The following is a 14926-nucleotide window of genomic DNA, read 5'->3' on the forward strand; positions in this document are numbered from 1 at the left end:
TAGTTTGCTTTTAAGCATTTTTTCATCTTAGTTTATTTTTTCCCTAATAATACTGACTCTCATGTATGTCTTATTTCATAGTGAGTTATTTCATCTTCCAAATTTTCATTTGAAACAAGCAATGTTTCTATTAAATGAATAACCAATTGAACAATCTTTCCTAACTTTTGTAAATGTTTTTTCTTAAAATATAAAGTAGTTATAGCTTTAGATTTAATATATGTATATATTATATAGCACACACTTAAAGACTATAATTAGATTCACAGATTATTGTGGAAATCCACTGCTACTGGTACAAGTTTATGGGATGACACGCGCGCACGCGCACACACACACATCCACAAATCACATTTTATGACTTAAATTGACAGAGTCCTGGTGGTGGAATGGGTTAAGCGTTGAGCTGCAAACTCAGCAGCTGGTCTATGAGAGGAGGAGAAGTCCGCTCTAGGAAAGACTAAGGTCTTCCGGTGACTTTGCGTCAGCATCCACTTGATGGCAATGGGTTCTTTTGGTTTTTAATGATCTGTTTTGTCCTAAGCCAAATTGATCAGCCACTTCCAACAGTGCCATTCCTTCCTCCTGGAGAAATTCTCCTTAAATAGGACCTAAGAGCAATTCAGGAAGAAGCGAGGCTTCCCCATCCCCACGCGTTGCTTTCCTGGTACATCTTGGCCACGTGGACGCTGCCACTGGGTACTCGGTGACGACGGCCTGGGCACGCACGTGGCCTTGAGTGGGCAGTGCTGGAGATGCACGGGCGCCGGGTCTGGGATCCTTCAGGCCGTCTGGTCCCCCTGCAGCACAGCCGCGCGCCGGGGCTCCTCTTCGGTCTCCTCGGAGGCTCCTGGGTAGCTATCTCCGTAGCGCATCTTCTGCGCGTCTTCCAGGCCCACGGCCCCCTCCTCCTCCTCATCTTCCACGATGGCCAAGTCCACGTTACTGCCTCTGCCCGAGTTCCTTCCTCCCGGGGCCTCCCGCTCGGCCTCCCCTTCGGCCTCCCCTTCGGCCTGCTTCTCTCCCCCCAGGGAGGCTTCCGAAGGGCCCTCGGTCACCGAGCTGTCCTCGTGGTCGTCCAGCAGCTGGTCACTGCCCCGCCGCTCTTCGGGCTCCGCGGGGCTCGCTCCCTCTCGGACTTTCTTCCTCCCGAAACTGAGGGGAGACATCTTGAAGGGGGAGCTCTTTCCAGAGGCGATTTTCTGGTGATTGGAAGCCAGAGATTTCTTAATCTTCTCCCTCCTCTCCACCGACACAATCTTGGTGCCCAGCTGGTTCATCTTTTTCTCGATGTTCTGCCGGGAAAAGGCTTTCTTGAGACTGTCCACCTTCTGGAGGCTGGATCGCTTAATTTTCTCCGCCCTGCTCGCTTCCAGCTTCTCGTCGGCGCTGTCGGCCAAGCCCTCGTCGTCCTCGGAGGAGAGGTCCACCGTGTGCAAGGTGTCTTCCAAGGTCTTGTTCTCCTCCGCCGGCGCCTCCGAGCCCTCCCCGAGGCTGGAAGCCGGCCTTTTGGCAAACACGCTGGCAGGGATCTCATTTTCTTCCTGAAAGGAGGGAACACGCAGGTTTCACATGAATCACACATTTCAAAGGGCCCTGAACTGCTGGGGTGTGTGTGTGTGTGTGTGTGTGTGTGTGTGTGTGTGTGTGTGTGAGAGAGAGAGAGAGAGAGAGAGAGAGAGAGAGAGGGAGAGAGGCAGAGAGGCGTTAGAAACCTAGACTTTGTGGTTTCTTTGTTTTGGAACAGGAAGAGTTCATTCTGAACTGGCCCAGTCATCCCTCCAGGCTCGATAAGGCTGCGGGTTTGCCCGGTGGGAATATCAAGGCGGCTGGCCAGAGGTCTATCGGTGACAGGCAGGGGGAAGTGTGCTGCGGCTCCCACAGACCAGGAAGCTTTGTCCAGATAAGTGAGGTACAGCAAGTTATCTTGAACCCAGATGCCCTCCCTCTCTTGGCCTCCTGGAGGTCAGCGGATTCTCTGCTGCCACCCAAATTCCACCGCAAAAGAGCCCAAGGGTCAGTGGAAGAGGACAGCAGGGCAGAGACCTGGAAAATCCTCTGGTGTCTAGTCAGACATCTTGTCAAGCCTTGATTAGCTTCCCTTACCAACCAGAAGCATGGCCCAGCTTAGTTCTTTGTTCAACACTGTAGACTCTTTTAGCTCATGGCATAATGTTACACTGAAGGCAGTCAGGGCAAGACTCACTCTCAAAAAACTCTGCACCACCGAGTCAATGCCGACTCAGTGACCCGCTGGGACAGGTAGAAGTGCCCCTGTGAGTTTGCAGACCATAACTCTTTACCGGAATGGAAAGCCTCCTCTTTCTCCCTCAGAGGGGCTGGTGGTTTGAACTGCTGGCCTAGGGGTTCGCAGTCTAATGCTTAACCACTGGGCCACCAGGTCTCCTAAGGGCAAGACTTGTGGGGGCTGGTGGGATTCACACCATGATGTTGGTTGTGGATTTGTCAAAGGAGGCAGGGGGTGACAGTTACACAGGCAGGCTGAGTTTGCCAAGCCCTGGTGTTAAACAAGGCATCCTTAGGCAAGAGTGTACCAGCCAGTCTTCGCCCCCATCCAATAGTGAGGAGAGCTCTTCAGGGACATGACCCCTTCACTATTTCCACCACCGCCCCTCCACTCCCCCCACCCTCCCCCCACTCTCTCTAGCTCTATGGCACTGAGTTTTTTGAGAGCGAAGTCTTACCCTGGCTGCCTTCAGTGTAACATTATGCCATGAGCTAAAAGAGTCTACACTTTTGAACACACCCAGATTATTCCTTCAAGTTGTCTCAGAAAGCAAAGCAAGAACACCTGGTGGCCCATGAGTGAAAACACTCAGCTTCGAAGTGAAATCTTGGTGGTTGAAGCGCATCAGCTGCCCTGTGGGAGAAAGATGTGGTCATCGCTCCCATCCAGATTACAGCCTTAGAGACTCAAAGGAACAGTTCCACTCCGAGTCAGGATTGGCCTGAGGACAATGACATGAGTATCAGAACATGAGAGCCAGTTAACCAGATGCCCCACATTTCCCTGGAAAAGAATGGAAGGGAAAGAAGGTGAAGTCAGAGGGCAGAATCTTGGTGTCTGCGGGATCACTCAATGGATGTGTGGCTTTCAGCACACAGCCTCGTCTTCTCGGGTCTCAGTACCAGAGGGCTGGAGCTAGACCAGGGGCTTGTCATGTGTGCTTGCAGCGGGTGGGTCGGTTCCAGAGGAATGCTGGGGGTCAGCAAATGTGTGTACCCCACTTGTGTAAGGTGACCGGATGTTAACATTGGTAAAGCGGGATACCATTGATAAAACTCATATCCTGGCGAAATAGGCACATGGCAGCTGAAAACTGTATACCCTAGCTTGTCGTGCATTCTTTCCAAAAATTGGGACTTTTTTAAAATGCCGCGGTATGTGGGAAAAATTGTTAAAAATCGGCACTGTCCCGCCAAAAGCGGGACGTCTGTTCACCTTACTTGTGCCCTGCTTCTACGGGTGCCTCCGTGCCATGTATACCTTGGGCTACCCAGGGAATCTCGACAGATAAAAACAACACGAATTTAATGAATATTTAATGATGGGAATTTGTGTTTTCCAATTTTTGATCAAAGAGTCAATAAAATTGATTTATGGTTAAAAGCATACTCTAAGGGTGTGAATTCATATTTTAAACTTTCTGATACAAAGGTTAAATGAACACATTTCTCATAATGCAAATACATGTAAACTTTCCTGTCCTTAAGAACCACTTAATGGTATAGTTCAAAATAGAGTTGTGTGTCTCCTCCGTACATACATACCCACACCCATGTCCTTTCCATACTGGTTACAAATAAAGGACAAAGTTTCAGGGAAAAAACAAAACTGCAGAAAGGCCGACTAAACACCAGTCTTGTTATAATGAATAGATCTGTGTTGTTTCCTCAGGTCCCCTCTCCACCTAGTCATTTTGAGTGTCATGAAAAGTGTCAGGGACAAGGGCTCTCAGACCTGATAGGGATTTCCATGAGTTATGTCTGATATGGGCTCAATTTCCTAGGTTTCAAATTGAGGTGGCCTGTGTTTTGAAAGTCAGCAGTCCAAAGCTACCAGGCATAGACTGGGTTTTCTACTCCCATAAAGAGTTAGCGTCTCAGAAACTCAGAGGGGCAGTTCCAGCCTGTCCTATAGGGCCTCTGTGAGTCAGAATTGATTCGATGGCAGTGAGTTGGGTGTGTGGTGTGTGTGGATGTGTTTCACAGGAGTATCTCCCATATAGGGATGCGATTTTTAAAAAGTAATCTGTTACTGCTGTGCCTCAGTGCCTAGAATAGCTGGCATATCACAGCTGCATATCAGGTGCTTGTAGGAAGAGTGTATGTTGGGAAGGATGGCTGGAATGGTGACCAGGCTTCTGTTTCCAGACCTGAAGATTGCAGGCTAGAAGGAGGTTGGCTGACTGCTGCTTTCCTTGGGAAATCAGGAAAGCCTGTGGCCTAAGGGGTGGGCAGAGGTTTCCACTTTTAAGGAAGGCTTTTATTCTCAGCGGATGTAGATTATATAAATAGCTAAGGTCTTCTGCTTAGTCCAAAAGTGAACTACTTCTGGGGTTTGACAAGAGGCTTGGGGAAGTTTGACAGGAGCCAAGCTTGCAGGAAAGGAAGAAAACAAGAGTTCAGTGGAAAGCTGTGAAAAAAGTCCTTGATGAGGAAAGCAGAAATTCAGGCAGAAAATTATTGAAAAGCAAAATGAGAAACAAGGCCTTTATTTCAATGAAGAGGTACACTCTGTAGAGTTTAATCAAAGTGGGTAAATCATGTAACTTATCTTTCTTTAATTTTAACTAAAGGTAGACTTATGAATCATACTTTCAGAAGAATTAAACTATAATCATCTCAGTTTTTTGAAATGTATCTTTCATAATTGAAGAAACATTCTAGTTACTGTGAAATCTGAGACTTTATTCTCTTGCCTTTTGAGAAAGGGCTCTTATGAAGTCAATCAGATGTATCTGTGGTAGATAGACCTCGCATATATGAGGATGGTCAAGAGAAAGTGGGAAAGCCCGTGGAAAAATTATGTAAAATACCAGGGGACATTCCATGTGAGCTCTTTGATGCTAACTATGAAAATGGACTCATTGGGAAGAGGGATCATTTAGAATCAGAGGGGCGTGACTTTGTACAACTGGGAAAGAAAAGTGGGATCTGTCTTCCTGGCTCGCTCCGCTCCTATGCATCTGTTACCATTCTAATTACTCACCAAACCACACTCATGGCCAGAGAGTAGATCACCACTCACGCTGCACTTTACGTTCTACCTATTAGACTCTGTTTATTTGGTGGCTTCTGCTGGCCTCGACTTTGAAGGTGCACCCTTGGTTTATACAGGAATTCTTGAATGTCTGAGCGTATGTAGATCTTAAACTTCCCAGAAGCAGGGGGTGGGGAAAATCAGATTCTGATACTTGCCATTCTTTAGTGTAAATGTATGCATGGTGTTTGCTGATGGAATGGTTTGAGGGTGAATTTCAGATGTTGAATTTGAATTTCAGATGGCGGATCCTGTCACTGCTCTCTCCTGCATCACTCAGTGTCCTTGCTCTCAGCTGCCTTTCCTTCCCATTTCAGGGAAACACATCTCAGGCACTATTTCAAACACATCTCAGGCGCTATTTCCTGTGCCTGCCAGTGAGATGACATTCCTGCCCTCAGCCTCCTCTTGGAATGTTTTTGATCTGCTTTCTCTTACAGACTCTAAAGGTTGATGGCTGTTTCTAGGGGAAAACCAAGTTTACATTTTCAACGGTGCCACTGCCTATCTATGCCCATTCCACGTGTACCTACTTAGGGCTGATGGCTCCTTAAGAATCCCTCCTGAGCTGCCTTGCTCCTGGGCAGCTCTCTCCAGCAGAGGCACACAGGACTGGCTGATGAGTTGGCCTACAGATTTGTTTGCACAAAAGGTTCTCAGCCTCCACTGATGAAGCTGCCCCTGGTTCTGACCTTTCACAAGGACCCTCAGGAGTTTTCCAAAGAAAGCTAAGAAATGAAGCCACGCACTTCAAACCTCTCTGAATGATCTGCTTGAAGCAGGGAAGAGAAAAGCAATGGAAGGAGCTCTTGAGAAGTGGCATCCCCCTGCATTTCAGCTTGCTTGCTGTTTGTATTGATTCTTGTGGATTAAGAGTCCCTAGTCATGTACATAGATATCCACAGAGAGAAACTGGGTGACCTGCTGGGCCCTCCTGAGGTAGGGTCTCATGGAAGCAAAGCCTCTTTGCACATACCGAGCTATGCACGCTTGGAAAAAGAAGGCCCTTTCTATGACCAGCATGAGAAAGGAACTAAGACTTTCAGATTCCCACGGGGATGTGGTGGCATCCTAGAGGAATATAAAGAGCATACATTTGTTTCTTTGGGATGTTTGATCCAATAATCTCTAAATACTAGTTATTAAAATGGAACGATGCCCACCTGGCACTCTGATTTATAGGCCTCTGTTACACATTGATGGTTTTCTCCGATTTGTGTTCCTAGGGTATAGATTGCCGAGTGGATAAAGCCATTGATTAGAATTGCACCCCTAAGGCAGCTGTCGGAGGAATCAGCAAGGCATAAGAATAAAATGCATTAGTTAGAATCCCTGAGCAGTCTTTCACATTCTGGAGGATTTAAAAGTCTCATCATTTTTTCAGTGTTGCCAAGGGTTCAATTCTTCTTTAAGATCACACTGGTTAGGTGTTTGTTTGTTTTCTGTTACACATAGAAAATCACAAAACACAAAAACAAATCACACTGAATTATTTAAAAGCTAATGTAGAAAACCCAGTAAACATGAACTTTACTGTAGTGGGATTATAGTGTTTGTTTTACTCATGTTTCATACTTGAAACGCTGAATTTTCTATTTTTAATAAAATGAAACCTTTCTAGACAGATCTTTGAACTAAAGTAGGGTTACACAAAATGATTATTGAAGTGCTTCCCAGCTGGAAAGTGCATGGTTCCGTGACACCTAAGCCCCATAAAGGCATTAACTAGTCACAGAAGTGATCCCACCACGTACTCTGCCAAATCGGTTTTCTTCAAAGAGAGAATCAAAATGATATGACCTGAGTTGCATCGAATAACACTTTTTCCATCTACTCAATTCAAATAGACATGGATTACAAATGAGGGGCAGGGCTGCGTGCATTTTGGGAAGGCCGAATCTGAGGCAGTCTAGTTTTTATTCTAGGAGAGAGGTAATGATTCTTTTGAAGAAATACCAACAAAAATCAGTTATTCACTTAAAGAACCTGGAACAGTGCTGCCGACCAGTAAGTGTGAAGGACAGCAATAGACGTAGTATTTTGCTGAGGTTATGCTCTAAAACAGCACGGAGAAGAAGCACCTCTAAGCCACTGGTCCACTCAGAACCCTGTGATCGATGCACTATAGACATTGGAGCCCATCATATATAGGTGCCTTTGATTATCCCATTTCTTACAAGTCTATATTAATTTACCTATTTAACCACTCATTTTTTCATTAGTGGTTTTGGATGGAGAAAGTACAGGTAAAAAAACCATTTTTTTGGTTTTGTTTTTACAGAGCCGTCTGTAGGTGTTACACTGTGTAGCACCCATCTAAAATCCTGATCTCATCCAGGGAACCAGACGATGAATATTTAAACACATGTATAGCCTCAATTCTCCAGAAATGTTTCTACTGCAAATATCTAACCTTTTTCTCTCTTTTCACCGAATTTTACAATTCTATATGGAAGGAAGTGTAAGCTGTCTACCATACTCTCATTTCATTCCTTGGATTTGAGATCCCTCCCAAGCTGCATTTTCAAATAATCCTTCCTAGAATCCAAAGAACACAGACATGGCCACCACACCCACAGGGTCTGTCACCTGGGAATTTCTAGGCTCACAAGCAACTGGGGAACTTCCCTGTGGCCTCTCAAGTCACTGACTCTCTGCTGACATCCTGTGTTCAGTGACAGGGCGCCTCGCCATTCTTCCCAGCAGAGTTCGAGCCTTTCTCTAGCACGTGCACTGCTGGCAGCGCCCCTGCGTTCTCGTGCCGTGTGTGCTGCAGCATGCCCACCACTTGGAAGTCAAACACCGATCTTCATCTTCAAAACAAAAAGGGAAAAGGAAAGGTGCTGAGTGTAGCAAGGATTTTAAAATTTATGTTCCTGCTCACAGGGAGATGAATGTTTCTCCATTTTTAGAGACTGCTGGTTAGAATTTGGAGTAATTACTAAGGAATGAGATGCTTAACAGCTACAGCAATGTTGTAAAGATCAGCACAGACTTAAATAAATAAATGGCAGGTTTTAAGTCAGACAAATTAAGGGGGAAAATATGGCATTAAAAAAAAAAGAAAAGAAAATGTGTAGTCAACTGGCAAACCAACCAACCAAACACCTACAGCTTTTGGAGGGCTTTACAAGGTCATGATGGAACTTAACCCGTTGGTAGTACAACGTTCCACACATGACGACACCAATTATACTCACGTCATGAGACATGTTTTCTTTCCTCATGCTCTTAGGTTCACATCAAAATCTTGCCTACAACTAGAAAATCAATGGATTTAATCAGGGAAAGTCAAACATAGAGTTCATGTGGACCAAAAATGATAAACTACATGAAGATGCTAAGGAGTTCCTAGTCTGAGGAGGTTTCAAAATCTTCATGGAAAAGTTCTATCCTTTAATCCACTTTGCCCATGAACTTTTGGAAGCTCCTTCATATATTTCTTCCCCTACGCAGTCCTTACAGGTCTAGCGGGGAAACAGTCACTGGCTGCCAGACTGTGGAGAACTTGCTGTTATGGCTGTCACTGCCATGGCCACCCCACCACGTCACCGTCAAGTCCGTGTGACTCCCAGCCACCTCGGTGTGCCAGAGCGGAGTCGTGATGCCTCGGGTTGTCGATGGCTGTGGTTATGAAGTAGCTCGCGAGCTCTGTCTTCTCAGGTACCTCTGGTGAACAGCTGGCCGCACTCCAAACCCAGAGACTCGAGGAGTCTAGTTAGGTAGGTCCTCTGGTTAGAGTCCTTCCCTTTCATGGCACTGGTGGTGGCATCATTGTGATTCCAACACAGTCACAGGAATGTAATGCATGACAGGAAGGGGGTGTGTGTGTGTATGTGTGCCTGTTGTGTTTTAATAAGGTTAAACTGGAAAAAGTAAAGCTTAACTGTTTAAAGATATCGGTTAGGGTAAGGTATGTTTTAATCCAGGGTCATGTTTCTAACCAAGCAAGCGCTTAATCTCCTTTTGGGCAAATGAATTTCAAATCCAGCCACTAGCGGCTTCTATTCATTGAACACTTACCCATGTCAGTCACTGCTTCTTAAATATATTAATTCATTGATTCCTTACTATATGATGGCATTAGCGTTTAAGGGCACATGCTTTGAAATCAGTCAAATGTGTTTGTCTTGCTAGCTCCCCACTTGTTGACTAAACAAATTGAAGCAAGATATAAGCATTTCTATTATCAGTTTCATCTGTAAATTGGTGACAGATAAGATAATGCACATAATTCCATAATGCTCACCTTCCTGACAAGATTGCTGAAGAAAAAGCAAGTGCATAAGCAAATGTGGTGAAGAAAGCTAATGGTGCCCAACTGTCAAAAGATATAGCATCTGGGGTCTTACAGGATTGAAGATAAACAAGTGACCATCTAGCTCAAAAGCAACAAAGCCCACATGGAAGAAGCACACCAGCCTGTTTGATCATGAGATGTTGATTGGATCAGGTATCAGGCATCAAAGAACAAAAAATCATATTGTGAATGAGGGTGAGTGTGGAGTAGGGACCCAAAGTCCATCTGTAGGCAACTGGACATCCCCTTACAAAAGGGTCATGGCAAGGAGATGAGTCAGTCAGGGTACAGTATAGCACCGATGAAACATACAACTCTCCTCTAGTTCTTTAATGCTTCCTCTCCCCCACTATCATGATCCCAGTTCTACCTTACAAACCTGACTGGACCAGAGGATGTACACTGGTACAGATAGGAACTGGAAACACAGGGAATCCAAGACAGATGGATTCCTCAGGACCAGTGGTGAGAGTGGCAATACTGTAGGGTGGAGGGAAGGTGGGGTAGAAAGGGGGAACTGATCACAAAGATCTACATATAACCCCCTTTGTAGGCAACGGACAACAGAAAAGTGGGTGAAGGGAGACATCAGACAGTGTAAGACATGACAAAATAATAATAATTTATAAAATATCAAGAGTTCGTGAGGGAGGCGGGATGGGGAGGGAGAGGAAAAATGAGGAGCTGATACCAAGGGGTAAAGTAGAAAGAAAATGTTTTGAGAATGATGATGGCAACAAATGTACAAATGTGCTTGACTCAATGGATGTATGTATGGATTGTGATAAGAGTTGTACGAGCCCCCAATAAAAAGATAAAAAAAAGATAATGCACCTAAAGATGTGCAGCAGAGTAAAGTGGTCAAAAATACTTCAGTTTCAGAAATAGAACTGTGTACAAATAAGAGACTTGGAGTAGCTGCAAAATATGCCAGGTCTGTGATAGTTGGCAGGTGCTAAAACTAGAATTTGAACTAGGGTCTGTATTATTCTAAACTCTTATTTCAACTGCACTAGTTGATTCCTTTCTCACATGTTATTATTTTACCCAATAACAGAATGTCTACTCTAAAATCTGCCACTTTAAGAAGGAGCATGAGAAAGAGAACCACTTTTTCACAGAGGAACTGCGCTTGTATTTGTTTTCTCCCGCCCTGCCCTCCCGCCCCAAAGAATCATCTTGCAATGCCTTGGGAATTGAGATTTCTAATATTTATTAGTCCAATAAAGTATCTCATTGGCTTCAGAAAGGCCTAGGCACTTCCTTCCAGTTCCCTGCCTCTTGGATGTTTTTCCAAAGTGTCCTTGGGGGCTGCTTGTTCAGGGGCCCACAATGAAGTTGAAACACCACTCGGCGTCTTCTTAGGGTCTACCTGGGCCTTGAGTATCAAATCTTTCTGTTAGCTTTCCCTCACTATGTGATGGATGCCAACCCTTCTGGTTGCAATTTTCACACCTGTCAATCCAACGTCAGAAAATGGGGACTGTGCCCCTTCCTCAACCACAGCACATCCTTTTAAATTCCCCAATAGTTTTATTTTTCAATATCAGAATTACTATTCTCTTGAATTTCTAGTCACCTATCTCTGTAGCAAAACCACAGCAAACCTGAGCCTAACAAATTACGATTTCCCTCTACGTAGACATTCTCTTGTCTCTCCACAATTGAGGGATGTGATGAAAGATCACCTCAGTCTCCACGGGAAGGGCATTTCCTTCAGTGACTCAGATTTAAGTGGGTGTGTACGTGTTTCGTTTTGTTTGGAGATCAGTATTTAATTTAGAAATGCCTTGAGAGCTGAGATTTCTAATATCTTTTAGGCTAATTAAGTGAGCCTCTCATAAGGCTTAAGAAAGGCCCAGTTACCGCATCGCTTTTCAGTTCGTTTGGTGCATGAAAAGCTATTCCATTTGCATTAAAAGCTAAAAAAGTTTCCCTGGCTGCAAAAGCCTGCAAGGTAGAGGAGGACATCCGCTGCCTGAAGCTTTACAACACCCAAGTGCAGTTGGGGAGGATAAAAAACCAGCAAGATGAGCTTTTCCTTTTATGGGGGAAGAAGGCTTACTTGGGTTCTAACTTGGCAGAGCTGATTCCTTGGAAAAAGAAGGCTCCCTCAGTTTAAATCCAAATTTCTAAATCTCTCTTGGGAGATAAAGGCTCTCCCTGTGTGCCTTTCACAATCAAACTGTTGGTTATAGCCTCTTCCCTCCATGGCTTTGAAATCCTCTCCCATTCAAATGTTACAACTAGACAGCCCTCGGGCGGGGCTGGCAATCGCTTACTGGGCTCTGTGCTGGCTAGGTTCCGCTGGACGGAAGGGCTGCCCTGGGATTCACAAATGCCCACCACTTGGCTGCACAACAGCCCAACGCAATGTCCCTGTCCCCAAATAGCCTCTTGCTACATTGATTGCATCACTGATGCATTAAAAAAAAACGTTAAGTGGCCTTTTTATTCTCAAGCAACTATTGGAGAGAAGCAATATTCAAGGCCAGCCTTTGTGACTCGAACTGATAGCACTGTTTCTCATTTTCCTCTGCAGTTGGGTTCTCTCTGAGCAAGGAGAGGCCGATAGCTTGTGTGCGTTAAGGAATTATGCTCGATATCTTTAGTGCATCCTTTGCTAGAAGAGAATTCATCAATAAGAATGCTTCCTTCGAAAAGTCTTAAAAGGTAAAAGGCTCATTTGCAGTGACTCCCCAGTATCTAACACCAGCAGCAGCTACTCTGATGGGGCTGGCTTTCCACCTCCCACAGCCTTTGGAAAAGGAATAGCTTAGCCAGTTGTGGGTTTGACTTGGGTAAAATAACACACACACACACACACACACACACACACCCTCAAGATTGTGTTTCAATAAAGAGTTAATAAGAAGCCACTGAATTAATTTGCCTTGTCCTGCTAACAACTGCAGCCAAGGCCCCATGTTCGTAATGCAAAGAGACAAATGCATTTGGCTGCGATGCACACACCTGCACGCTTTCCCAACCTTTATGGAATGGATCCAGGTGCTGGCTGACAAGTGCCCTCGGTTTCATACCACCAGGCATCTGCCTTGGGTTTAGGGTACAGGGCACTGGGCAATCCCTACCCTGTGTGCACATTTCGCATTGTCCTGCTGAAGCCAGTCAGGGAATAGTGCCTGCGGTGCGTGATCCCTGGCAGACAGGACACATGGACAAATGACTGAGAGCAGGACCCCTAAGACACACATGCAGAAGACCCCAGCCTGGGTGTGAGCAAGTGGCTGGAGGGCACCCACCTGGAAGATGAGCACTTTGAAGTGGTTGCGTCGCAGGAGCTGGGCGTGGTTAGTCTCCAGCCGCTTCACCTGTGCATTCTGCTGCTCCAGGCGCTCCTTGACCACGCGGGTGTGGGCGCTGACCTTTCGGGACTTCTCCAGCAGCTTGCTGACCGTGTTGCTGGTAGAGGCCTGGTACTTTGAGAGCTTGGTGAGGTCGTTCTGGATGCCCTTCACGGAGCCCTCGAGGCTGATCTGCCGCTGTTCCATCTTGTGCTGGTTGTCCTGCACAGTGCCCAGCATGTCCACTAACTTGTTCAGGAGCGTGAGCACCGTGACGGCGTTCACCTGGGCTTTGTCCCGGATAGCTTCCTCTGGGCTCCCCAGGTGGAGGCTAGGGCTCGGCGTGGAGGAGGGCACCGGACTGGGGCTCCATGGTATCTCCTGCCGCATGTCAGCACCCGGCTGTTGGGACCTTTCGGCTTGGGCAGCGTCCTCTCCCATGACAGAACAGGTGGAGGCTTCCCGCCTGCTAGTGCAGAGTTCTTGTGCAGGTGAGGAGGGCGACGAGGGGCGCAGGGCCAGGCCCGCTCCGCCAAGCTCAGAGCACCGGTCTCCAGGACTGGCAGAGGCTCAGACAGGCAACAACTGGTTCCTCTGATCAGGGGAACTGCATTCCAGCTTCTCTTAAAGGCCCCACTCCACCCAGTGGGAGGTGAAGGTTATGGACAGAGAACCACTCAGAGTTCAGAAGCGCTGCAAACACTTCCTAACTGGTCTCCGCAGCCCAGGGCACTAGGCTGCTGGGTCGGCCTTTCTTTCCTAGCCCCTCTTCCCTTTCTAAAGGGCGAGTTCAATGGCATATTTCAATCATGACTTCATCTAGCAGCGAAGAAAAACATGCTAACTTGGCCCAGCTCCACAGCCTTCAATTGGCCAGCGCTAGTAAACTTTTCACTGGCTGCTGTGCTACAGATATGCCTGTTTTGTTTCTCTTCCCTGGATAGAAGTTATTGTAATGGAAAGTACTGTTTGCATTTTCCCTAGAACTGACTGCTGGCCTGCAGAAAGCTGTGTCCTACTGGAAGGGGCATTGTCGAAAGAGCACTTGCAGGCCAGTGTGGACTGTGAGGTGCCCATTTCCAAAGGAATGGGAGAAACCCCGTTAAAGCCCCTGCCTTTGTATGAACATTTCAAGTAGGGAAGCAAGGTCAGATAAAATATGCTGAATGTGGTAAAATAAACAGTTGCTATTATGAACTGCTAGGTAATTAAATGGGATATTTACCAAACACCTCTCTCTTTTTAAAAAATGTAGTTTCTTCTGAGACATTGAGAAGATAAAGTTTTCTCTCCGTAAGAGCCTACTGTGCGAATTTGCTTGGGCTAATCTTGAATTAGTCCTGAGAGGTCTTCTCAAGAGCCCACTTCTGCAAGGCAGTTATTGATACAAGCCCAGAAGGGTGCCTGTCAGGTAGGTTGAGTGGGAGTTTCTGGAGTGCTTCTAATGTTTGACATTTCCAAATTCCTGCTCAGTGAAGTGGCACACCTGTTCTAAAACATGGCCCTCCTCCACCGAGCCCTTGGGACGTGGGGCTTATTTCCTAAAATGACTTTACATGCTTGGGTTGGTTTTAAATGAATCCAGCCTTTGAAAGTGCTTTCCGCAGGATGTTTGTGATAGTCCTTCTACGAGCAGTTTGGAGAAGAACAAATGCCAGCTGATATTGGGTCAGGGCTTGATAATGGAAAAGTGCCATCTTTCAATGGCAAAATCTACACGTGAGCCAATCAATCAGCGAACCATTCGCTGTCCCATTTATTGAATTTTGAGTCCCCACCGTCTGCAGAGTTCTATGCTTGGTACATGCGAGAGCTAAGGTTTTCTGTCATCTGGCCTGAGCCAGGATTATCTGTGGTTTTGCAGTTAAGATGTTGTTATTGCCTTTGAGGAGATGTAATATAATTTATTCACCTTCACGAAGAGCTCAGCTGTGATAGCCAATCAGTTGAAGGACAGGTTCTTGAGGGGTGTGGACTACTTTCAATACATGTGGACGCTGTAGAAAAGCATCTTTTGCGCAGGGTCTGGGTCTTGCA

General features: G+C 46.1%; 1 protein-coding gene across 1 annotated transcript; it reads right to left on the minus strand.

Moving 5' to 3' along the window:
• Positions 1 to 592: 592 nt before the first annotated feature.
• On the minus strand, positions 593 to 13598 carry CAVIN2 (caveolae associated protein 2). Its single transcript, XM_004701503.2, has 2 exons — positions 12848 to 13598; positions 593 to 1544 (listed from the first exon to the last, which is right to left on the minus strand). The coding sequence occupies exons 1-2, from the start codon at positions 13328 to 13330 to the stop codon at positions 783 to 785; spliced, it is 1245 nt and encodes a 414-aa protein (XP_004701560.1). The 5' UTR covers positions 13331 to 13598; the 3' UTR covers positions 593 to 782.
• Positions 13599 to 14926: the final 1328 nt, after the last annotated feature.

The sequence above is a fragment of the Echinops telfairi genome, unplaced genomic scaffold (assembly GCF_000313985.2).
Source record: "Echinops telfairi isolate 266 unplaced genomic scaffold, ASM31398v2 ScPeMD7_3;HRSCAF=10, whole genome shotgun sequence".
NCBI classification, from domain to species: domain Eukaryota; kingdom Metazoa; phylum Chordata; class Mammalia; order Afrosoricida; family Tenrecidae; genus Echinops; species Echinops telfairi.

What these genes read in the sequence shown, in the direction of transcription:
- CAVIN2 (XM_004701503.2), bottom strand. Translation starts at nt 13,330, where the DNA reads ATGGGAGAGGACGCTGCCCAAGCCGAAAGGTCCCAACAGCCGGGTGCT. An exon ending in TCAAAGTGCTCATCTTCCAG is followed by an intron (nt 1,545 to 12,847) that starts GTGGGTGCCCTC and finishes CCCTCCTTTCAG; the next exon opens with GAAGAAAATGAGATCCCTGC.